This window comes from Rhinopithecus bieti, unplaced genomic scaffold (assembly GCF_001698545.2).
Source record: "Rhinopithecus bieti isolate Rb0 unplaced genomic scaffold, ASM169854v2 scaffold_5260, whole genome shotgun sequence".
Taxonomy (NCBI): Eukaryota; Metazoa; Chordata; class Mammalia; order Primates; family Cercopithecidae; genus Rhinopithecus; species Rhinopithecus bieti.
The window spans coordinates 5759798-5785213 of NW_016805896.1; the positions used below are offsets into that span (position 1 = coordinate 5759798).

The 25416-nt window shown below is 32.9% G+C and overlaps 1 protein-coding gene across 9 annotated transcripts in view; it reads left to right on the forward strand.

Annotated features, from left to right (window-relative positions):
* Positions 1-25416, forward strand: part of NOL4 (nucleolar protein 4) — a 397837-nt gene that overhangs the window by 78789 nt on the left and 293632 nt on the right. For 6 of the 9 annotated variants that reach the window (XM_017874065.1, XM_017874067.1, XM_017874066.1 and 3 more), the window contains exon 2: positions 15423-15572. The exons of 1 other annotated variant lie outside the window; for it this stretch is intronic. In XM_017874065.1, coding sequence (XP_017729554.1) covers positions 15423-15572 — 150 coding nt within the window. Of the gene's footprint in view, positions 1-15422; positions 15573-16546; positions 16588-25416 lie in introns of all 9 variants that reach the window. 2 more of the 9 variants (XM_017874071.1, XM_017874073.1) reach the window with 1 other exon arrangement.

A 25416-nucleotide genomic window follows, 5' to 3' on the forward strand; every position in this document is an offset into this window, starting at 1 on the left:
AAAAAAAAAAAAAAAAAAAAAGAAAAAGAAAAGAAAATTCCCCAAGGCAACTTAGGTAGTAAATAGAGGAATATGATAGTCTGCCTCAAAGGGGCATAATGTGGTATCACCTCCCAGTACCTACAGCATGAACTAACTGTCAGCAAGGAAATTCTGCAAATAAACCAGGTTATAGAGGTATAAATTCTACTTCAATTGAACATTTGCTGATTATGTAGTATATACCAGGGGCAATTCTAGGTATTACATTTTTAAAATAATGATCACTAAGCGTTTTCTCGTAATGAGTTCATTGCGTAGAGTGTCATATAGTGAACAGATAAGTTAAAATAGTAGTTTTCTCCAAAGGGTGGCACACTGGAATCAACCTAGACGGTCATTAACTGGAGAATGGAAAGACAAATTATGGCACCACCATGCAATGGGATATCATTCAGCAATAAAAACACAGGGTGTGATGATAACAAAGTTTTGATATCTCTCTCACAGATCTTACTTGCTAAATCTTCATGTTTACTTCTGATTGAAACACTATCATAACTATTCTGATTAATTTAGTAGTGAAAAAATAATCTTTCTTTCTAGGCTTTAATTCCTTGCCTTGTATTTAGGTTAAAAATTCTTACTTGGTGGCCACATGTACCCCAACAAACTTACTGCTCCCAGAATTTTCCCAAAATAAAAGTCCTTTTATTTTCTGTGATTATTATTCACAAGATTGACTCTTATCTCTGAAGGCTTTAAAGATTTTTATTCTTTTAGCATTTCTTTCCAATATACTCATGTATTATAGATTGTTGGCTATGGACAACAGAAATATTTTGACCTAGTTTTAATCATTAAAATTACTATGAATATTAGCATCTCTCAACCTAATTTTATTTGCTTTGCTCTGCATCCTACCCCAAAGGTATAAAAGGAATTTACTACTCTATCACACAATGATAATGCCTATTAGTTAAGGGAAAATGCAAGAAGATGTAACTGTACTTCTCAATTGCAGTCAAACACTGAATTAGCCACAATGATGACTAAAAAAGATAGCTCAAATGATTAAATCTTCAGATGAACCCTATATTTATATTAAATAATTCAATTTTCAAGGAAACAATAGTTTGTATATATTTTCACAAGAAGAGCTAACCTAAATATATATGCACCTAACACCAGAACACCCAGATTTATGAAGCAAGTCCTTAGAGACCTACAAAGAGGCTTAGACTCCCACCCAATAATCGTTGGAGACTTTAACACCCCACTGTCAATATTAGACAGATCAATGAGACAGAAAATTAACAGGGATATTCAGGATTGGACTCAGCTTTAGACCAAGCAGACCTAATAGACATCTACAGAACGCTCCACCCCAAATCAACAGAATATATATTCTTCTCAGCACCACATCTCACTTATTCTAAAACTGACCACATAATTGGAAGTAAAACACTCCTCAGCAAATGCAAAAGAACGGAAATCATAACAGTCTATCAGACCACAGTACAATCAAATTAGAACTCAGGATTAAGAAACTCACTCAAAATGGTACAACTACATGGAAACTGAACAACCTGCTACTGAATGACAACTGGGTAAATAACGAAATTAAAGCAGAAATAAATAAGTACTTTGAAAACAATGAGAACAAAAACACAACATACCAGAATCTCTGGGACACAGCTAAGGCAGTGTTTAGAGGAAAATTTATAGCACTAAATGCCCACAGGAGAAAGCTGTAAAGAGCTAAAATTGGCACCCAAACATCACAATTAAAAGAGCTAGAGAAGGAAGAGAAAATAAATTCAAAAGCTAGCAGAAGACAAGAGATAACTAAGATCAGAGCAGAACTGAAGGAGATAGAGACATGAAAAAGCCTTCAAAACAATAAATGAATCTAGGAGCTAGTTTTTTTTTTTTTTTTTAAAAAAAGATCAACAAAATAGATCACTAGCCAGACTAATAAAGAAGAAAAGAGAGAAGAATCAAACAGATACAATAAAGAAATGATAAAGGGGATATCACCACTGATCCCACAGAAATACAAACTACCATCAGAGAATACTATAAACACCTTTATGTAAATAAGCTAGAAAATATAGAAGAAATGGATAAATTCCTGGATACATACACCCTCCCAAAACTAAACCAGGAAGAAGTCGAATCCCTGAGTAGATCAATAACAAGTTCTGAAATTGAGGGAGTAATTAATAGCCTAACAGCCAAAAAAAGCCCAAGACCAGATGGATTCACAGCTAAATTCTACCAGAGGCACAAAGAGGAGCTAGTACCATTCCTTCTGAAACTATTTCAAACAATAGAAAAAAGAGGAAATCTTCCTTAACTCATTTTATGAGGCCAGCATCATCCTGATACCAAAGCCTGGCAGAGACACAACAACAACAACAACAACAACAACAACAACAACAACAACAACAAAGAAAAAAGAAAAAGAAAAAAAGAAAATTTCAGACCAGTATCCCTGATGAACATCAATGCCAAAATCCTCAATAAAATACTGGCAAACTGAATCCAGTAGCACATCAAAAAGCTAATCCATCACTATCAAGTCGGCTTCATACCTGGGATGCAAGGTTGGTTCAACATATGCAAATAAATAAACATAATCCATCACATACACAGAACCAATAACAAAAACCACATGATTATCTCAATAGAGGGAGAAAAGGCCTTCAATAAAATTTAACACCCCTTCATGCTAAAACCTCTCAATAAACTAGGTACTGATGGAACGTATCTCAAAATAATAAGAGCTGTTTATGACAAACCTATGACCAATATCATACTGAATGGGCAAAAAATGGAAGCATTCCCTTTTAAAACTGGCACAAGACAAGGATGCCCTCTCTCACCACTCCTATTCAACATAGTGTTGGAAGTTCTGCCCAGGGCAATCAGACAAGAGAAAGAAATAAAGAGTATTCAAATAGGAAGAGAGAAAGTCAAATTGTCTATGTTTGCAGATGACATGATTGTATATTTAGAAAACCCCATTGTCTCAGCCCAAAATCTCCTTAAGCTGATAAGCAACTTGAGCAAAGTCTCAGGATGCAAAATCAATGTGCAAAAATCACAAGCATTCCTATACACAAATAACAGACAAACGGAGAGCCAAATCATGAGTGAACTCCCATCATAATTGCTACAAAGAGAATAAAATACCTCAGAATCCAACTTACAAGGGATGTGAAGGACCTCTTCAAGGAGAACTAGAAACCACTGCTCAAGGAAATAAGAGAGGACACAAATAAATGGAAAAACGTTCCATGCTCATGGGTAGGAAGAATCAATATCGTGAAAATGGCCATACTGCCCAAAGCAATTTATAGATTCAATACTATCCCCCATCAAGCTACCATTTGACTTTCTTCACAGAATTAGAAAAGAAAAACTACCTTAAATTTCATAAGGAACCATATAGCCAAGACAATCATAAACAAAAAGAACAAAGCTGGAGGCATCATGCTACCTGACTTCAAGCTATACTACAAGGCTACAGTAACCAAAGCAGCATGGTACTGCTACCAAAACAGATATATAGACCAATGGAACAGAACAGAGGTCTCAGAAATAATGCCACACATCTACAACCATCTGATCTTTGACAAACCTGATAAAAACAAGCAATGGGGAAAGGATTCCCTATTTAATAAACGGTCTTGGGAAAACTGGCTAGCCATTTGCAGAAAACTGAAACTGGACCCCTTCCTTATACCTTATACAAAAATTAATTCAAGATGGATTAAAGACTTAGACATAAAACCTAAAAACATGAAAACCCTAGAAGAAAACCTAGGCAATACCATTCAGGACATAGGCATAGGCAAAGACTTCATGACTAAAACACCAAAAGCTACTATATAAACTGTTTAATAGGTGCTAGAGCAGTGAAATAATGACAAAGCCGAGAAACATGCAGCCTGAATAAATGGCTAGTCAGTACCTCAAAACTGAAAATTACTTGTATTTTAAGGGAAGCAACAGCATGTGTAAGGGATGTGATGGAAAGTCCCTTGTAAGACAATATCCAACAAATAAAGCTCACTTAGCCAGCATCTGCATATATGACCAAGCAGTGTTTTTCTAGTCTTCTTTTCACATTGGGATTGTCCTCCTGGTAACATGGACTTTTTGTGCTAGAAAGAAGATGAATATTCTATGTAAACAATTGTGAGTATTTTATATAAATAATTATATATAGTCTCACTGAAGAAACAAAAACTTAGGATTCAGTATTATTTTCTTGGGTAAATCGTTAATTTTGGAAAGAGTAGATGTAAATTTTATCTGCTTTTCCAAATGAATTGCTGGTATAAAATTAATAATTTTTGTATATGTTTGCTTTTCACAGAAACAGATTTTTTGGTTGAAGTATTTTAAGTTAAAAATGAATTTTTCTTTTATGCTACTGTTACTTTGTACTGTTGTTTCTTTTCCCTGAGATAATGTTCATTTAAAATTCTTATGTTTTTCTTTTCCTTTTTAAAAATAGTAACTCAAATACATGAGAAGATGTCAAGGAATACTGCCTATGAAAAATTCTTAGAGTTACAAACATACTATTTGTGAAAATTAGATTATTTACAGATGATCTCTATAAATTCTTGAGTTTAGGACTCTTGAAAATTGATTGCTAGAAATTTATAATTATTTTATTATCTCCTCTTTTATATTATGTCATTCTTTTATTTGTTGTTTATAAATTATAAAGTTTAAATCATACTGCTTTTATTTGTAAATATTTTACTAAAATTGCTATCGATACACGAGCTACTTTATAATGATGATTTTGCCCATTAGAATATCTGATTGATAACACTTTGACTAGAAAAGTAACAACTATTTTCATTCATTGAGTCCTAGAAGGTAAAATGTGCTATATTGACCTTAGTTTGAATTTTCTATTACAATTTCCATAAAAACCTTTCAGTAGATGTTTGATATATCAAAATTATGACTTTCAAATATTATTTTTAATTAATTGGAAAATGCAGCAAACTATCCTGTTTCAATCTGACTAGTATAATTTAGCATTATAACAGTGTTCTTGTCTGTCAATATCTTGCCAAATTACCTCCAAAGCAGATACAACGGCCTGTGGAGAATGGGAGTTAGGAAGAAGTTCAGGACAGTGATCTATAATGATTATTTCTGCATCAGTTCTTTCTGTCTGTTTTCGCCATACTGGTGAAAGTTCAGAATTTAAAAAGAAGTTGAATTTGAAACTCAGAAAAAGTATATTCCAAGTAGATACTATAAGGAGAAGAGTCATGGAGAGCTGCATGTCAGCCTTTTAACATAAATGACCCTTTGATTTTATCATAATAAAAAAGTTAGTATCTCTAAGCATGGTGTCTCTCATTTGTCAACTTCATATAATTGCTTTACATTTTTATGTGTATGTATATTATCTTACCAATTGGCAATTAGTGAGAAAGCATAAAGTTAAATAAGGGGTAACTCATTTTTAGCCTAACTTTTCTTTCCTTCAATCATTTTAGTGTGTTAATATAATACAACAAAACATTAAATAAAGCAATCATTTTGTTGAGCACAGACTTGCTATCACTAACTCAATTTACAAATTTGGTTAGTTTTGCTATCAAATTAGCTTTAATGTAAAACTTTTTCAATAGTAGCTATGTTTTTCATAGCACCCTGAAGTGTCACATTAGATCAGTTAGTTTTTTGAATTCTTGTTCTTTGAAGCTTTTTATGTCAATGGTTGACCACAGTGACTATTCTATAAAATATTTGCTGAATTCAGTGAATCTGTCATTTACTCATCTTGAATGACATAAAAATGTTGATATCCTGGAGCTGGATTGTACTAACTCATGAGAGCTAACAGGTAACTTCTTGGAAATTTTGCAATCCATTTATGAAACCCAGCAATTACCAAAGGTTGAATGATATAAACTTATTAAGTAATTAATATTAAAAGGGAATATATGCTCAAAATTTATCATGAATAATTATTTTTATATAGTGTAATATTGTCTATACTCTTGAGGTGGTGCATCTAGTTTATAGTATCATTATGGTGCAAATACCATATAATGGAGGATTATTGTGATTCTGTTTTCAAGTACACGTTCGGTGATTTCACACTGGTAACTTGAAAGAAACAATGGTAGAAGTACTTATACAACATATAAATTAGCAAATGACATGAGTCAGGACAGATTTATGATTTTGTCCATTGTCCTAGTAAAGCTGAAAGAAGTTTCAGGGTTTTTTTTTGTTTTGTTTTGTTTGTTTTTGTTTTTGAGATGGAGTTTTGCTCTTTTGCCCAAGCTGGAGTGAAGTGGTGGAATCTTGGCTCTCTGCAACCTCCACTCACCAGGTTCAAGCAATTCTCCTGCTTCAGCCTCCTGAGTAGCTGGGATTACATGTGTGTGCCACCACACCTGGCTAATTTTTGTATCTTCAGCAGAAACGGGGCTTTCCATGTTGGCCAGGCTGGTCTCAAACTGCTGACCTCAATTGATCCGCCCGCCTTGGCCTCCCAAAGTGCTAGGGTTACAAGCTTGAGCCACCTTGCCAGGCCAGAAGTTTCAGTTTAATGAATAAAATTTGTATAAGAGTAAGAAATAATTTGACAGTAAATCACATACCGTATCAATTACAAAAAATACTGGGAAAAGTATTTGAAGATTGATATGGAGTTTTATTTGCCATATAATAGTTCAGTCAAAACCATAGGTTGACTGGATATACAAGGGTTCAGCAAAAATCAATGAAAGTATTCTGTGAGAATTGGTCACCTATATGAAATTTATAGTAATAAGTATTATATATTTTATTATTTATAAATTATGTTACACATCTTTTATATCAGTACTGTTTATAACCTTATATATTATATATGTTTTCAAGAGACAGTTCTTAAATATTTACCAGCACACTCTCATAATCACCACTACAGTATTGGTTGAGCCACTTCTGTTTTCACTCTGCACTCGACTCCATATTGTGGATTGTTTGAATTTGGATTGCATGAGCTCCTCCACTTGGTTTCTTCCCTTCCCTTCACTTCACTTCCCTTCCCTTCGCTTCCTTTTCCTTCCCTTCCTTCCCCTTCCCTCCCCTCCCCTCCCCTCCACTCCTCATTTTATTATGTTTTTGCATCCTTGAACTCAAAATCCAAAACCATTAGCAACTGTTTATCTTAACAGCTTTATTGAGATAGAACTCACATATTATAAAATTAATCATATAAAGTATATAATTCAATAATTTTAGTATGTTCAAAGGGTTGTACAACCACCATCATCTAATTTTAGAACATTTTGTCCCTCCTAAAAGATACTTTGTAGCTATTAACAGCCAGTCCTTATTTTTTTCTCCTCCCCAGTTCTAAATAAACAATAAACTAATTTCATTATTTTTATTTTTATTGTTTTGAGATAGTTTCTCACTCTGTTGCCAAGGCTGATATGCAGGGGCACAATGGTGACTCACTGCAGTCTCAACCTCATGGGCTCAAGTGATCCTACAACCTCAGCCTCCTGAGCAGCTAGGACTACAGGCATGTCACCATGCCCAGCCAATTTATTTATATTTTTGTAGCGATGAAGGTCTCACTATGTCTCAAACTCTTGGGCTCAAGAGATCCACCTTCCCCAGCCTCCCAAAGCACTGGGATTACAGGCATGAGCCACTGCATCTGGCCCCATTTCTATCTACATACATTTGCCTATTTTCTACATTTCATATAAATCGAATCATACAATATGTGGTCTTTTATGTCTGGCTTCTTTCATGAAACTTAATGTCTTCAAGGTTTATCCATGGGTGAATCAGTACTTCATTTCTTTTTATGGTAGAAAGATAGTCCTTTGTATGGTTATGCCACATTTTGCTTATACATTTTTCAGTTCAGGGACATTTGAGTTCCCACTTTTTGGATATTACAAATATGCTGCTATTAATATTTATGTATAATATACTTTGGGTGAACTTATTCCTTTTGAATGTGTGTGTGTGTTTGTGTGTGTGTGTGTGCATGTGTGTATATATATATGTATTTCATATATACATGATTTTGGCTTACCAAGTCATCTGGTAAGTCTATGTTTAACTTTTTGTTACTGCCAATCTGTTTTCAAAGCAACTGCATTATTTTGCATTCCCACCAGCAATGTATGAGGATTCCAATTTTTCCAGATCCTTGCCAATACTTGCTGTTTTTTAATATAGCAATCCTAGTGCATGTGAAGTAGTGTTTCATTGTTATTTTGATTTGCATTTATCTAATCATGAATTATATTGAGCATTTTTTCTTGTGTTTGTCATTTAAACATCTTTTTGGAGAAATGTCTGTTCAAATTCTTTAGCAGTTTTAAATTTGGTTATTTGACTTTGTATTATTGAGTTGTGTTTTCATATATTATGGATGTAAGTCCTTTTTAGATATATGATTTCCAAATATTTTCTCCCATTTGTATGAGATATCATTTCACTTTTTGATGGTATTATTTGCATCATAAACATTTTAAGTATTTATGTAGTTCAATTTATAATTTTTCCTTTTGTTGCTTTTAATTTTGGTGGTTGTGAGAACTTTGCCTTACCCAAGGTTACAAACATTTACTTCTAGGTAACCTTGTACAAATGTTTAGTTTTAGCTCTTACATTTACATTGATCATTTAATTTAATTTTTATGTATGTGTTGAGGTTGGGACCTGACTATTCCTTTTCATTTGGGTATATAGTTGTCCTGGAATTATTTGTTAAATTCTTTTCCTACTGTATTGTTTTGACATGTCTTTTGAAGATGAATTGAATAAATGGAAGGCTTTATTTCTGAAGTCTCAATTTTATTCCACTGATCTATATATCAATTCACATGCCAATGCCACACTATCTAATAAAGACTTTAGTGTGGTAAACTTTGAAATTAAGAAGTGTGTGAACTCCAAATTTCTTTTTTTTAATGGCTGTTTTGTCTAATCTCGTTTCCTTGAATTTACATATAAATTTTAAGGCCAACTTGTCAATTTTCATGAAAAGCTATTTGGAATTTTGGTAGTGATTGCAATGATCCTGAAAAATAATGTTTGAAGTACTGCCATCTTAACAATATTGTCTTCTACTCTATAAATGTAAGGTGTATTTCAGTTTATTTAGCTCATTTGAAATATTTTCAGCAATGTTTTATAATGTTCAGTGGATGTCTTACACTTTTTTAACTTTATATCTAAATTTATTCCTAAATATTTTAGTGTTTTGAAACCCTCATAAAATAAATTATTTTCCTTCTTCATTTTCAGATTGTTCATTGCTAATAAAACTACAATTGATTTTAATATTGACTTGAACTCATTTATTAGTTCTAACAGTTTTTTAATGGATCCTTAGAATTTTCTATATATGGGATCATGTCATTTGTGACACACAAAGCATCTACGAAGATATTTTTACTTCTTCCTTTCCAATTTATTGTATTTTCTGTCTTTTCCCTGATTAATTTTCCTGGCTAGATTCACAGTGTGATGTTAAATAGATGTGGCTAGAGCACACATACTTGAGTGGCTTTTATTTTTAGGAGGAAAGCATTCCATCTCTCAAAATTAAATAAGATGTTAGTTATGGGAGGTTTTTGTAGATGTTCCTTATGAACTTGAGGAAATTCCTTTCTATTCCTAATTTACTTAGAATTTTTGTCAGGGAAGTATGTTGGCTTTTGTCAAATGATTTTTTTTCCTACATCTATGGAAACAATAATATGCTTGTGTCTTTTATTGTATTAATATGATATATTACATTAATTCCTTTCATTGTATTAAACTAACCTTGCATTTCTGGAATAATCCTACTTGATTGTGGTATATAATAACTTGTAAATGTGGTTGGATTTGGTTTGCTAGTATTTTATTGAGGATTTTTGTCTCTATATTCATAAAATATATTGTTTTGTATATCTTTTTTATCCTGTGATACATTTGGTATCTTTCGTATCAAGATAATACTGGCCTCATTGGATAATTTGGGAAGTGTTTTGTCACCTGTTGCCTTAAAAGAGTTTGTGATAAATTCCATTGATTCTTTGAATGTTTTGTTCAGTGAAGCCATCTGGGCCTGGGATTTTTCTGTGTGTGAAAAGCTTTTTTAGTTACTAATTTTGTCTTTATACTTGTGATAGGCCTATATATATTTTTTGTCAGCCATTATCAGTAATTTAAGTCTTTCTAGGAATTGTTAATTTTATATTATTAATTGTAATCTGTTGACATACACATGTTTATTATTTTGTGTGATTTTTTTTTTAATTTTGTAAGGTCAATAATGATCCTTCTTTTATTCCTAATTTTAGTAATTTGAGTTTTCCCTTCCCCTCTTTTACATTTTATATAAGTAGAGCTTAAACTTTGTCATTTAAAAGTTGTTTTCACATATTGCTTTTGGTTTTGCTGATTTTGTCCATTGTTTTCTACTCTCCATTTCATTTGCTTCTCCTCAGGTTTTACATATTTTCTCCCTTCTGCTTGATTTTAGTTTACTCTTTTTCTGGTTACTAAGGTGAAAACATAAGTCTGATTTGAAATTTTTCTTATTTTTTAATATAGGCATTTAGCACTGGTTTGAGCATGTTGTGTCCTTGTTTTCATTCATCTCAAAGTATTTCTAGTTTTCCTTTGGATTTCTCTGACCAATTAGTTTTCAGAAGTATGTTGTTTAATTTCTTTATATTTGTAGTTTTCCCAAATATCCTTGTGTCACTAATTTCTAATTTAATTCCATTTTGGTCATAAAACGTGTAAAATATATTTTCAATCCCTTAAATTTATTGAGGCTTGTTTTATGATAGCATGAGGTCTCTCATGAAAAATGTGTTACTATTTTGTAGAGTGTTCTATGTATGTCTATTAGTTTTTTAAAAAATTTAAGTATTATTTAAGTCTTCTATTTCCTTATGTATCTTCTTCCTAATTGCTCTACTTTTGAAGGTGAGCTTTTAAGTTTCCAGCTATTATTGTTGAATTGTCTATTTCTCCCTTTAATCCTGTTAGTTTTTGCTTCATCAATGTGTGTGTGTGTGTGTGTGCATGTGTGTGTCTGTGTGTGTATGTCACTTGGAGTCTCTTATTGGGTCCATATATGTTGATCGTTGTTTTGTCTGTCTGGTGAATTGAACCTTTTATTACTATGAAATGAGTCTCTTTATTTTTTAATTATATTTTAAAATTATATTTTAGTGGTTGCTCTGGAGCATATAATATACATTTGAAATTATCAGAATCTACTTCAGATATATAGTATTTTGGTTATAACCAAGTAAATAAATTTTAATTTTATATAGCTCTATTTTTTCCCCACTTTTTTGTTCTATGACTGATACATATTTTGTTATATGGTTGATAAGTCATAAAACTGACACACAAGTAAAACATCTATATATGTTGAAATACAACAATATATTTTTATAACTATTGCTGTTTGTAATCTTATGTCTTTTAAAGAAGCTGAGGGAAGAAAGTAGAAAAGTATATATATGTGTGTATATATATATATGTATGTATATATATGTTGTTTTTTTTTTTTTTGAGACGAAGTGTCACTCTGTGGCTCAGGCTGGAGTGCAGTGGTATGATCTCAGCTCGCTGCAAGCTCTGCCTCCCAGGTTCAAGCGATTCTCCTGCCTCAGCCTCTTGAGTAGCTGGGACTACAGGTGCATGCCACCATGCCCAGGTAACTTTTGTATTTTTTAGTAGAGATGGGGTTTCACCATATTGGCCAGGCTGGTCTTGAACTCCTGACCTCATGATCCGCCCGCCTCAGCCTCCGAAAGTGCTCGAATTACAGGCCTGAGCCACTGAGCCTGGCCAACTTTCTTATTTGACCTTTTTGGTTCTCTTTCTCTCTATGTGTGGATCTGCATCACCGTAAGGTATCATTTCCTTACTCCAAACTCCAATACACCTTTGTTTCTGCCCCTTTTCTCTGTTATTGTCAAGTGTGTTACTGGTGCTCTGGATATTTTCATGTGAATTTGAATTACTGTCTGATGTCATTTACCTTCAGCCCAAAGAAATTCCTTTAGCATTATTGTATGTTATGTCTACTAGCATTGAATTCTCTCAGTTTTGTTTATCCGGGATGGTGTATTATACTTTTCTTTTCTTTTCTTTTTTTTTTTTTTTTTTTTTTTTTTTTTTTTTTTTTTTTTTTTTTTAGACAGAGTTTTGCTCTTGTTGCCCAAGCTGGAGTGCAATGGTGTGATCTTGGCTCACCATAACCTCTGCCTCCAGGGTTCAAGCAATTCTCCTGCCTCAGCCTCCCAAGTAGGTGAGATTACAGGCATGCATCACCACACCCAGCTAATTTTGTATTTTTAGTACAGATGGAGTTTCTCCATGGTGGCCAGGCTGGTCTCGAACTCCTGACCTCAGGTGATCTGCTCGCCTCTGCCTCCCAAATTGCTGGGATTACAGGTATGAGTCACTGTACCCGGCCATCACCTTAATTTTTGAAAGATAGGTTTCTCTGGCTATAAGATTCCTGGTTGACAGTTTTTTTACATTTAGCAATTTCAATATGTCATCCCGTTGCATTCTGATCTCCTTTGTTTCTTTTGAGAAGTTAATTGTAATTGGGGTTAACTTATATGTGATGGGTCTTTTATCTCCTGGTGCTTTCAAGATTTTTGTCTTTGGTTTTAATTTCTACTGTACTGTGTCTATTTACTTTTTTTTTTTTTTTTTTTTTCATTTTTCAAACTTTGGGTTTGTTGAATTCTAAGCTCATTAAATGTATTTCTTCCAGTTTCCAAATGACTTAATTATACCTTACTGTCTAACTGATGATATTTGGCTGATTTATATAGTAGACCTAACCTCTGAAGGCATTTTTGATTTTTACTTATAGAGTACAGGTGTGTATTGTGCTTAACTCATAGTTGAGAGTAAACAGGTCCACATGACAGAAAGATAATACACATTTTCCTCCCCAAATAATGTGATTTTAATATTATCTTGACAAACACTGAACTTCCAATTTCTTGAGACAATGTTGACTGTTAATAAGTGATTGTGAAACATGTCAAATATATGCTCCTATGGCTCAATTTGTTTCTCCTGTGCTCTAACTCATACCCATTTGTAGTTGGTTGAATAATGGCCACCCTAAGATACAAAGTCCTAATTCTTGACACTTGTAAACATTATCTTGTTTGCTATAAGGACCTTTGTAGATATTATTAAGCATCTTGAGAAGATTACTTTGGATTATCTGATTAGGCTCTAAATCTCATCATAAGGGTCCTCACCAGAGAGAAAAACACAGAGGAGGGATACACAGAAGAGACAATTGTAATATAATGAAACCTCAAGCCATGAAATGCTGTCAAGCACCAGAAGCTGGAAGAAGCAAATAATGGATTCCTCCTAGAGCTTCCAGAAAGAGTATAGCTCTGTGGACATTTTGATTTTGGACTTCCGACCTCCAGGATTATGAGAAAATAAAGTTCTCTTTTGAAAACCACTCACTTTTTAGTAAGTTGTTAGAGAATCCGTAAAAAATTAGTATGCTACCCTAGCAATCATTTCTTTAATGCCTATTTTCTGCATTAAACTGTAAGCTTCATAAATGCTCGATTATCTGTCTTACACATCTTGATAAGTCCAGTTACTAGCAGAGGGTTTAGTAATATCTGGGCCTTGTTGAATACTTATTGATAAAATGAGTTAATAGGCTGTGATCCCCACATCACTCACAGTTGAGGGTTTAGCTAGGTAAATCAGTGAACATGTGAATGATTTGAAGGGCAAATATATATTTATTCCCATAAACAATAAATACAGACTAAGTGTAAAAGATTATCACATGTTTTGGTTTTCCAGCAAAGGAACCCTCTCAGTTCATTTGCTGGAGACTGTATAAATTTTATGACTAGGAACAAAGAAGACAAAGTTTTATGGGTGGTTTTACTAGTGGATAGAGTTAGAATTTGAGTTTTCAGCCTAGGAAAGGTGGTTATTCTCTCAGGTATAGGGAATAGGTCAGGAGGAGGCGTATTAAATTGTGTTTTTAGCTGTTTGACCTAACATGTGATTTACTATATAATAGTTGTTTGAATATGTTGCTTCAGCCACCACTACTTACAAGGCCTTCCTTAAGTCAGAAAAATAAATAAATAAATAACAACAAACTAACAAAAAGCACCAAGTGACTTACTTTTGGTTATGCAGTGAGCTCAGTCTGCTAGGGTTACTGTTCAAATAAACTCTTGCCATTTCACTGCATAATGATTTTGCTCAGATTAATCATTCTCTTGTGCTGTATGCTGGGGTTAATGGTTATGTTATGTTACTTCAAATTATATCACAGGGTCCAAATAAGAAGTTGTGTGTGTGTGTGTGTGTGTGTGTGTGTTTGTGTGTGTGTGTGTTTGCAAGCAGGAAGCCCTTTCATGTTGCAGCCATGTAAGATTATTATCTCATTCTATTTTTCTATTTGTTTCTTACTCCTCTCTATTATCCATGAAAACTCTTTGTTCTTTGTTGTACTTCTCAGCAAAATGGCTTTTGCCTGGTTCCAACTCCAACCTATGTTAAATTATATTTCTTCCTGGAATCTACTTCAACAGGAGGTGATATTTTCTCTTAATTCCTATAGTACTTTGCATACTTTTTATCATGGTCCTGAAAATGACAAGAGCCACCATTTACTGAGTGTTCATTATATGGCAAAGATTGGATTACATCCTTTAAATGTATCATTTCGTTTAATTCTTGCAACAGTTCTGTGTAGTGGGCTCTTTATTTTACAGGAGAGAAAAACTGAAATTTAGAGAAGTTTAAGTGATTTGCACAAAATATGCTGCTTCCAAGTAGAAGATCTAAATTTCACGTAGATAATTTGTAGCACTCATGTTTTTAACCTTGACCACATATTGTTCTTTAGACCAATACTGATAGCATAGTAAATGTGTTTTCTTTCCTAGGTTATACAATAACCTAGGATAACTCTGTATCATTTTTTCATTTCTCAAATTACAGCTTCCAGGACCCAGCAACTCAATATTGTTTGGATGAATTAATACATGTTTAGAATTTAATTATTACAATAAAAAATTACTGGGCCTTAAAATATATTTTAACATAATTTAAGAAAGTTGTACTGATGGCAACAAATAAGTCATCATAAAAACTTAAAAGATGGAATTTATGGGCAAGCATGATTTATTCAATATTAACTCTGCCAAATGTCTTCTCTCATGTTTCTTCAAGTTCTGTATGTAAGCAATGCATAAAATAGTGAAATATTCATTCATGAATTTTTGATATTTCCTATGTAGACGATTTTGTTGAGGTTATAAAAACATTTTGTTTTAATCAATTTATTTATTAAATGCAAATTGGTTTCTTAATCTTATGTGTTTTTGTTGTTGTTTTGTTTCCAGGATGGCGTGGGGGTAGATGAGAAGCTGTCTTTACGACGGGTAGCTGTGGTTGAAGATTTCTTTGACATTATTTATTCAATGCATGTGGAAACGGGGCCAAATGGAGAACAAATTCGGAAACATGCTGGACAAAAGAGAACTTACAAAGCAGTAAGTTAAAAAAGAAAAAAAAAAAGAGCATGCATTTTGAGACTTGATATTATGTATCCTTGTTTAAATGGGTTTGATAATTGTAAATATTCTATCTTCAACATAAATTAGGCCATATGATGGTCTTGCCCAACATTTAAACTGTAATTATTTTGGTTGTATGTTCACTAATCTATTCATATAACTTAAAACTGTCCCTAGAATTTTCATGTTGTTGCTTTTAAAAATGTATAATATGTGGTAGTCCCAATCAAATGCCCACAAATGGGAAGATATATTATATATTATATTATGAATATAATATATTCAGTGAGTCATAGCATATGAATTATGGACTGGAACATAAGAACTTTTATACTACCACTACTGTCAACATTTATTTTCCATCAAATCATATTAATATGTTTAGGTATTTTCTAGTTCATAGTAATAATAAAACGAGTAAGAACATTTTATGTACTTTTCTTATGTCACCTTATATTCAATATATTTATCCTGAAGGGTATGTATATCTTAATTTTCTAGGATAGACTATTAAAAGATATGTGTTATTTTAATAGATCGAATGCCCTTGAAAGTTTAAAAATGGAAGTATATGATGTTTTGTCATAAATTTTGCAAAAGCAGATTTAATTAACTGTTAGATATCGAAATATATTTTGTCAAAATGGAGTAATATATTATTTCTAAAGTTTCTAATTATACCTACAGTTTGATCTAGACACTTTAATCTAGCTTTTTATTTAAAAACTTTATAAAATCATCTTACTATAGATATTTCATCCTGTCTAGGAAAATTGAACAGTAAATTATTCTCCTATATGAGTGAAATGTACATCCGAATTACTTTGTCAGCAATGAGAATAATATCCTTTTTGAGAATTCTTATTGAATTTTGCTTTTGGCTACCTTTATATTAACTGTTTTCAGCTATATTGATATACAATATCAGTCTGGATCCATTTTTTTTTCAGATACAGAAAAATGTGTGAAATGCTCAAAGTTTCAAATACAGGTACCTATGTTTGAAAATTAGCTACTGAGCATAAGAAATAGCTTCTTTTTCATAACTATTTTTTGCTATATTGCCAGGGTCATATTGAATCTTTGTAGTTGCATAATAACCCCTAATACATGTTGTATTTATCCCTCCTCCTCTATGGTTTTGTTTCTTGGCTGTTTCCAAATTGCATGGTTTGTGGGCAGGCACTATTGTAAGTTTCCTTACATAAATCTGCCACATAAACTTTCTTTTGACTTACACATTCCAGGAGACATTCTTATCATGACTAATGATAATGGCCTAGCTTCTTGAGATATTTTTATATAGACTAACATTACTGAACATACTCATTTTGCCTGTCTCCTAAGCCAGGGTTATTCCTCTGGACAGTAATAGGATAAAAAGAAATGTATATTGATCTACTAATATCACTAACTGTGTAATCTTATAATAATGCATTTTCATGAAATAGCTACCTGAACTCGATAGGACTTTATAAAAGAACTTTGCTAGGGATGCATAATTTCAATTGTATTAAATGAATAAAAACAAAAACCAAAATAACAAGAAAAAATCAAATGATTTCACTGTCAATAGTAGTGTGGAAGTCAAATCTGTTTAGGTGCCAAAAGCAATTTAAAATAATGTAATCTTTGAAATGTATTTATTATAGACCTTTAATCAAAATGAAAAATGAGTCAGTGATTTAAATCCAAATCTCTTGCCCCGTGTTTTCTTAAATGAAATGTAGAGAATCTGATCCATTGCCATTATGCATGCTAAACACTTACAATACATTGATAAACATGTTTCCAGTATACACAATTTTGAATTAATATTAGGAAGACATTTTCTGCATTTTGAGGTAGGGATACAACCTTTGAAAGTATATCCAGAATCTGAAACCTCATAAAATCCCTCTTGAGAATGTCTTATTTGAATATCCTCTCTTTTCCCAAGTTTTTATTTGTACATCTAAAGTGTTGTCACCTTTTCCTAATACCATGAAGGTTCTTTTTGGCCTAAACTTTTCCCTCTGATCTCTCTAAATTGAATTCTAATTGGGCAACATTTCCTTTTTATGCAGTAATAATTCATTGTAGGAAAGAAACAAAATATAGAACTGCTTGCAATGCCAGTGAAACTGTGCATATGACTCTACAATGAATTTAAGTCTAATGTTAAAATGTGATGAAAGTGTTCAATTAATGGGGCATAAAACTAAAATGTAATTTGAAATAGAATGGTTTAGTGCTATTAAGGCCATAGACTGTTGGGCCAGACTTTAATTCTTAATACTAATGCTGAATTTGGCTAGTCATAGGTAGGATTAGCTAGATAACTATTGCAATTATAATGGTTCCCATTAAGTTTAAGATTTCTTTCTAATTCTTAAACATTAGCTTATAGAGCATGCATAATGATTATGTTTATTGACCTTCTTTTTCTCCTTTTTCCTACATGGCCAAGAAACCATACTTATACAACTAATCATATTAAAGTGTATCATATTGTCTTAACAATATTATCAATAGATTTAGTGGTCATTTTATTTACTTTGCCTTTTTGCAAATCTTTCTATGTTTTCATTCTGCAGGAAATGGTGGTCCTTTAATATTGGATTAACTTTTGAATGCATTTGGTTTTTCTATCTGCAGTATATCATTCCTTGAAATATCTAGGCATTTATAAAACTTAAACTTTATTGCAATCTGATTTGACTTTAGCTAAAATTGGAGGGTATATATATTATTTCTCATGAGCTCTTGAAAATCCCACACAAAATGACACATTTTAGGAATATGTAAAGGCTATCATAATTATTTTTTCAGTCGTTATTGAATTATAGTGACTCTTAAGTCTCTTTTCTGCATTTGTATCTGTGTATGTATTAACTTACTGGTACATTGAATGTGTTTCTTTCAATATATTTGTCTATAGTCTACCTTTGGTTATCTACATGAACAAAATGGAGAAGAGGTAGGACCATTCAATATCACTCATGTTTGAACTTAAAATATATCCTTTTACTAAAAAATAGAATCTGAATGCAGATGTGGTTAGCAATTTGGAAAGTCACTTCAAAATTAATGATGTGACATTATAAAAATAACTTGGGATCCTGTTTTGTCTTCTAGTTTGTAACTCTTCTCAAATTCTTCCAAAACCTCACCTTCTGTGAATACATCACTGTTTTCTGGTTTTCTTTTACCAATTGTATTATATCACAGGGTAAGCGAGTTCAGACACATTTCTTAAATTAGGGACTAATCAAAGGGTTAAGTTTCAGAGCTCTTTCTTGATACATGTAAAATAAGACTAACTGGTAGAAATCCAGGAACTAAGAGGGAAAGTCAGTGTTATCAATAGAGAAAACAGTCTGCATATATCTGTGCATAAACACATACACACACACACAACTCACAGTGTGATATTGTAAACTTACATGTATTACTCATATATATAACTGCCAATAATTACATTCAAGTCAGGAGTGGAGAACATATGCTATAGCTAAAAGGAAATAGGCTGGAAGCCAGACTAACGCAGTTTCAAATTTCAAATCTAACACTCATTTCGTATCTGTACCACTTTTGGCAAATTATTTACTCTTTTTCTTTATATGGTGGATAATGATACACATTGTGTGCTAAAATGAATGAGTTACTATGTGTAAAGTGCTTGGCATATAGTAAACTTGTGATTGGTGTTATTTCTCTCCTTCTTTGTCCAATCACTACTCATGTTTCATGTAGAAGGACAGGCAGCAAAATTAGCATAGCTCTATCATTTACCCTAATTACAATTACGGATCTAATTTCCTAGGCCCGCTCTGATGCCTCTGTGTTGGTAGACAGGAATAGTAATAACTTTTCATGCAGGCATTTTTTTGGTGCGTCCTGTAGGTGTCACTATCCCTGAAAGTCCACAATTTGGGTTTATAAGAAAGCATGAGGAAAGGCCAGAGTTCTTGTGTTTAGGAGCTGTCCTGCCAGATGAAATTTGTGAGAGTTTCAGTTATTTCATTTGCTTTTCCCAAAGATTAAATCTGTTAAGCTAATTTCAAATTAATTTTCGGGAAAAAATAAAATTGTCTCTCTTTTTTTTAATGCTTTTAATATGAATGGAATATTCCTTTCCAGAGATATGCTGTAGAATAGTAACATATTCATGTAGAATCTCTACAGCCTTACTCTGAAGATTAACAAAGAAAATCTTTATTCTGTCATATCTAGGACACTGAACCTTAAAACTCTAGTTAGCATTATTTTTTGCCTAGTTCTTTTAATAAATATCTATTGGTTCACTGTCTCTATTGCTAAATAGAATATTCTAACTTGCACCACTTTCTGCTAGTTTGTCATACAAAATTCCCAGAATTTTATCAACTTATAATGAATAAATTATAAGTTTGGGACTAATGAACCAAATTTGCAGCCATCATGGTGTGGAAAAATAGCACTAAAGTCAAATTCAAGAATTCTGAACAATTCATTTAACCTCTTTGTGCATAGGCCACAATTCACTCACATATATGATGTAATTCTATAGTCTAAGACAGAGTTTGTAGAGTTTGCAGATCTTAACAGTGTTAAAATAGGAGTTTATCTATATACATTTGTGATTCATGCCAGGAAGGCTTTGGTCCCAAGCACATTTTTCTTCTGTGTCATAGTGCCTCAAGTTTTACAATTAGAACTCAATCTATTTGGGTTAAACCGTTGACCCCTGTATCTTTATATAAAATTCAAATATCATTAAGCAAGAGAAGGTGGAGAATCAGTTAAGTTGCTAGCAGTCATTGATACTTTGTATGATCATTTAACATACTTGCTTCTGTCTCTCATCTGCAGCTAAATTTAACTCAAGTCAGGAGTAAGATAGAAAGAAAATGTGAGTCATTGGCATAGAGCAATCTGTTGACCTCCCAATTAGAACAGGACCTCCCTGATTTTTTTTATTTTTATTTTTTGACACAGAGTTTTACTCTTGTTGCCCACACTGGTGTGAAATAGCATGATCTCAGCTCACTGCAACCTCTGCCTCCCAGGTTCAAGTGATTCTTCTGCCTCAGCTTCCCAAATTGCTGGAATTACAGGCATTCACCACCATGCCTGGTTAATTTTTATTTTTTTTTGTATTTTTAGTAGAGACAGGGTTTCACCATGTTGGTCAGGCTGGTCTCAAACTCCTGACCTCAGGTGATCTGCCTGCCTCGGCCTCCCAAAGTGCTGGGATTACAGGCATGAGCCATCGCACCCAGCCCTGATTTTTATATAAGTCCTAATGTGGCATCACACCTAATAGCGTTTGGTATGTGTTTGACAGTTAAAAGTTAAGAACCATGTCATCAAGATGAGGAATAAGTCTCAGCAAACTCCATAGAAAAAAATCTTTATTTTCCAAAAAAGGGGAGCTATATCTATTCAAAATATTTAAAAATGTTAGAGTATATTTTAAAATAAATTAATGTTATTAAAAGAAAAACTGAGAATTACATACATTTCTCAGGAAAAAAAATGCTCTCTAGGCATGATTCACTCATAGAATATACAAATACTGTGTGTTTGAGTCTCTTTCACTTCTTTTACTCTTTTGAATTTTCCCTTTCTCGCCACAGATCTAAGTGCAAGTATAGGTTGTCTTTGAAGCAAAGGGGCAAAGAAAATCTCTCTCAGGCTTAGAACTTAATTTCATTTCTGTAGCCAAATTCTTTAATGTAGAAAGAAAATTAAGGCAAAATAACACAACAGGCAAATATAGGTTCCTGCCTTTTTAATGCAGATCCATTGTTTTTTCCCCATTTTATTATTACAAACTAGAGTGCCTTAAATAAGCTGCTGTTCTGAATGTCTAACAGAGATAGAAAAAACTTAAAATGAAGTATTCCAAGTTCAAATTTTTGGTAGACTTTGTCCAATATTGAACTCATTCATAATTTACACTGTTACACAATAAATCTGTGATCTAGAATTGTATTTTATAGCTAGTTTACCTTAGAGAGTTTACCAGTATAAAATAGCACTCAAATGTAGGTATTTTACAGATAATTTTGTTAGGTTATTTTGATTTATATATCTCTATATAAATGTAAAATATCTAGATATATCTATAGCTATCTATAGATAAATAGATCTATATCTTTCTATATCTGTTTGTGTCTATATAGACATATGTATCTATCTGTCTCTTTCTCTCTATATATACGTATATGTCTATTAGATATATAGATACAAATCTATATATACATATGTAGATATATCTCTATATATCTATATAGATATAAATATAGAAAGATGTAGAGCTATCTCTCTCTATATGTTCTCATATATAGAGAGAACCATATATATAGATAGATATATATACTGCCTCACATTTGAGGTAGAATATAAACACATTACTTTTCACACTGGTTTATTTATTAGTTACACACATACACACACACCCTATATCCACACAAACATATATAGATTTTACACAAGTGATTTCTAAATATTAACTACAGCTACTGAATATTATTCAGATCACTGTCAGATGTGTACAACATCTCAGAAGGAAACAGTTAAAAATAAATCAGCATGATAATTAAATTTATCAACTAGCAATCCTAAAACAAAAGAATAGCTTACTGTCATTTATTAAAATTGAATTATATCTCATATAGGTGTAGTTGCTCATTGCAGTGGCCAGAGTAATACTGCAAATCTGTAAGATTCAGAAGCTATCTTCTTGGTAGCGGAGACAAAAAAAATGACGTAAGAGCTTATCCAAGCAAGTTTATCATCAGCTAATATCATACACCACATCATCAATAATTTTTATATTAAATTATAATATCCCAGTGAATATTCTTTGAAATACAATTTACCTTTTGGAGAAACTCCATTAGCTCTTTGTGACAGCCTAGTAAATTACTACTTTAGTGCTCCCTAGTGGTGAAAAGGAGCCAATGCGGCTTTAAAAAGTAGCTGGTTAATGCCTCCTAGTGGGTGATTCTCACTCAGATCAAGAGGTTTGTTTTCCTTGCTACTCTGATGGTGTAAAAAAATTAAAATGACCAAATTTCTTAAAGTGTCTGCATGTATGTACCTGTATAAATTACTATATAGGTAATGAATTTGCATAGAAGATAATGGCAAGGAGATGTAAGACATAGGAGACGGGCATGAGATTGTGGAGACAGAATAGGCCAGCTTTCATGCCAGCTAGACTTGAGTTTAAATCCCATAGTGTAAGTTCTACATGTGTGATGTTGGCATGTTATTATTTTGTAAGGTTGTTTTTAGGGCCATAAATAATATAGGTAAAGTTTTATATGATAATTGCTTCGAACTTCAGAAATTATAGATATTATAATAATGTGGTGACTAGAAAGATGGGTTTTTTCTTTTAATATGGAGTGGTTTTGGGGGTAACAGATGTTCTAAATTGCTTTTCCCACCTATTAACCAGGTAATCAAAAGCTTACTTCTTTTTTTTGTGTCTACTATGCTCCTTAGTGACCTATGGATAACACCCACTCATGTCTTCATTCATGATTTTCTCATAAATTTGAGAATATTATTCACTAGATTTATGAGCAGCAGACTTAGTTGTCTTATGATAAGAGCCAACTTTTACCTATTTTTATCCATTTATCTCTTCTTCTCCCCATTTTCCCCCCACCCTCAATTTCCTGGGAATGTCCTCTCACAGTGAACACTTTCCTCGGCTGTATTTGAGTTTCTTGGTTACGGGTGAATTCCGAAAGAAACTGAGTCGGTAACCTAGTTGCTTCTTTTGAGAATTTGGAATTTGGAACAGGAAATTTCTATCTTTCTATGCTTTTTCTTATCAATAGATAATACATAGACATGATATATTTGGTCAGATATATTCATTAGTGTCTAATCATTGATAGAGTCTAAAATGTTATCTCTCAATTGGGCTATATAGGCCTTAGGGGCAGACAGGTAGCATTGTCCCAAGTACTCCAGGCCTTTTAATATCCCATAATATGTTAATTTTCAGCATCACCAACCCCCAGATACTGTGATAACCAAAACACCTTCTTGTCCTCTATTTGCAAAAGTCACCTCGTGAGAACAGTAAACACTCCCAGTTGAGAGACATTTTATAAAGGAAACCACATAGCCAGTTCTCTACTTGGTACCTTTGAAAAATATGTTTCTTATTTGCCAGTTATCGAGCAATTCAGTAATTCATAAAACTAATTCTGCATCCAGAGTGCACTGTCATCATCTCACAGATTCTGCACTTTGCCTGCATAAATACATGAAGGATATGCAAATTACTGGAGTCCCTAACAGAATGAAGTGAAATCTTCGCCATCTTTCTCTGTCTCCCTAAGATGGCTAATGATTGCCTGCTTTGAGCAGCTACAGCAACTGTGTTCTTGGATATGCGTTCAGAAAGAATTGCTGGCTCCCCACTGACCAGCAGTGTGTAAGAAAGGTAAACTTTAACAAGGGGAGTTGCAACAGCAGCCTAGGAGGGTTTGAACATGCCAATGAACTCTAGACCAGAAAAGTGGTATTCTTTGTGGTTCTCCCCTAGGGCCCAAAGGAAATATAAATGTATCATATTATACATACTCTTCAGGAAAAATCAAGACAAGAAGAGGTTTTCCACACTCCCATGTAAGTAATTGTGTATTTTAATGTAATTCTTCATGTCATAAGTAATTCTATAAACAATGACTTTGCTGAGTTATTTTATTTAATGCAATATTTAGGAATTCTCTTTATTTTACTATTAGTGAACATGTATGAAAAGATCTTTTCATTGCCCATCTGCTTATTTTTTCATCTAATGTAAGAATTCTCTGTTATGACAATCTTTTCCTTAGCAGCCAAATATTCGATCGTGAGAAATAACATAGCTGAATGTGGTGGCGCATGCCTGTGATCTCAGTGCTTTCAGAGGCTAAGATGGGAGAATTGCTTGAGACCAGGAGTTTGAGACCAGCCTGAGCAACATAGCTGGATGCTATCTCTACAAAAAATAAAAATAAAAAAAAAATTAGCTGAGCGTGGTGGAGCATGCGTGTAGTCCTAGATACTCAGGAGGCTGAGTTGGGTGATCACCTGCCCAGGAGTTTGAGGCTGCAGTGAGCCATGATCATGCCATTGCACTGCAGCCTGAGTGCCAGAGTGAGTCTCTGTCTCTAAAAAAAATAAAAGTAAAATAAAATAAAATAAAAAGAAGTGACAGAAAAATAGCACCCACAAGTTTAGGGATACATCTCCAGTTTGACTATTTCTTTTTTGAAATGGTTTAATTTTCTCAGTGGATGGCTCTTTTAATTATTGTAAAATAAAGTTCCAGATTAAAGATGTTAATCATTATAAAAAGCTAAAATAATAAAATAAAGTTCTTTCGTGAAAATCAATATATCTGAATTTGAAATATAATCAGTAAAGCAAAACAAGTTTCCAACGAAAATTAATTGTAATTTAACATAAACCACATTCTATTTTCTGCTTGATTACACTTCAGTCTACTAATGTATACTGATGTAATACCAAATTCATCTGATGGTGCCCTAGAATGCTGCTACCTGCATATGTTTTCCTCCTCTAGTTTCTTTATATCATATAGTGAAATGCTTTGCCTTCTTTTAAGCTGTTTTTGCCTCTGGTCTAGCACTTGTACCATTTCCCTATCTTTGGAGAATACTGACTTCCTACCTCTATACCACATTCACTTTTCATTTCTTTTGCTCTGTGTTGAATGCATTTGCCTCAAATCTCCAAATTGTTTTTATCTGTCTGAAAAACCGACTTGAACTATCTAAAAATACTCCTGCCTGCTTTATACCTTCTTCAGATTTGCCTACTT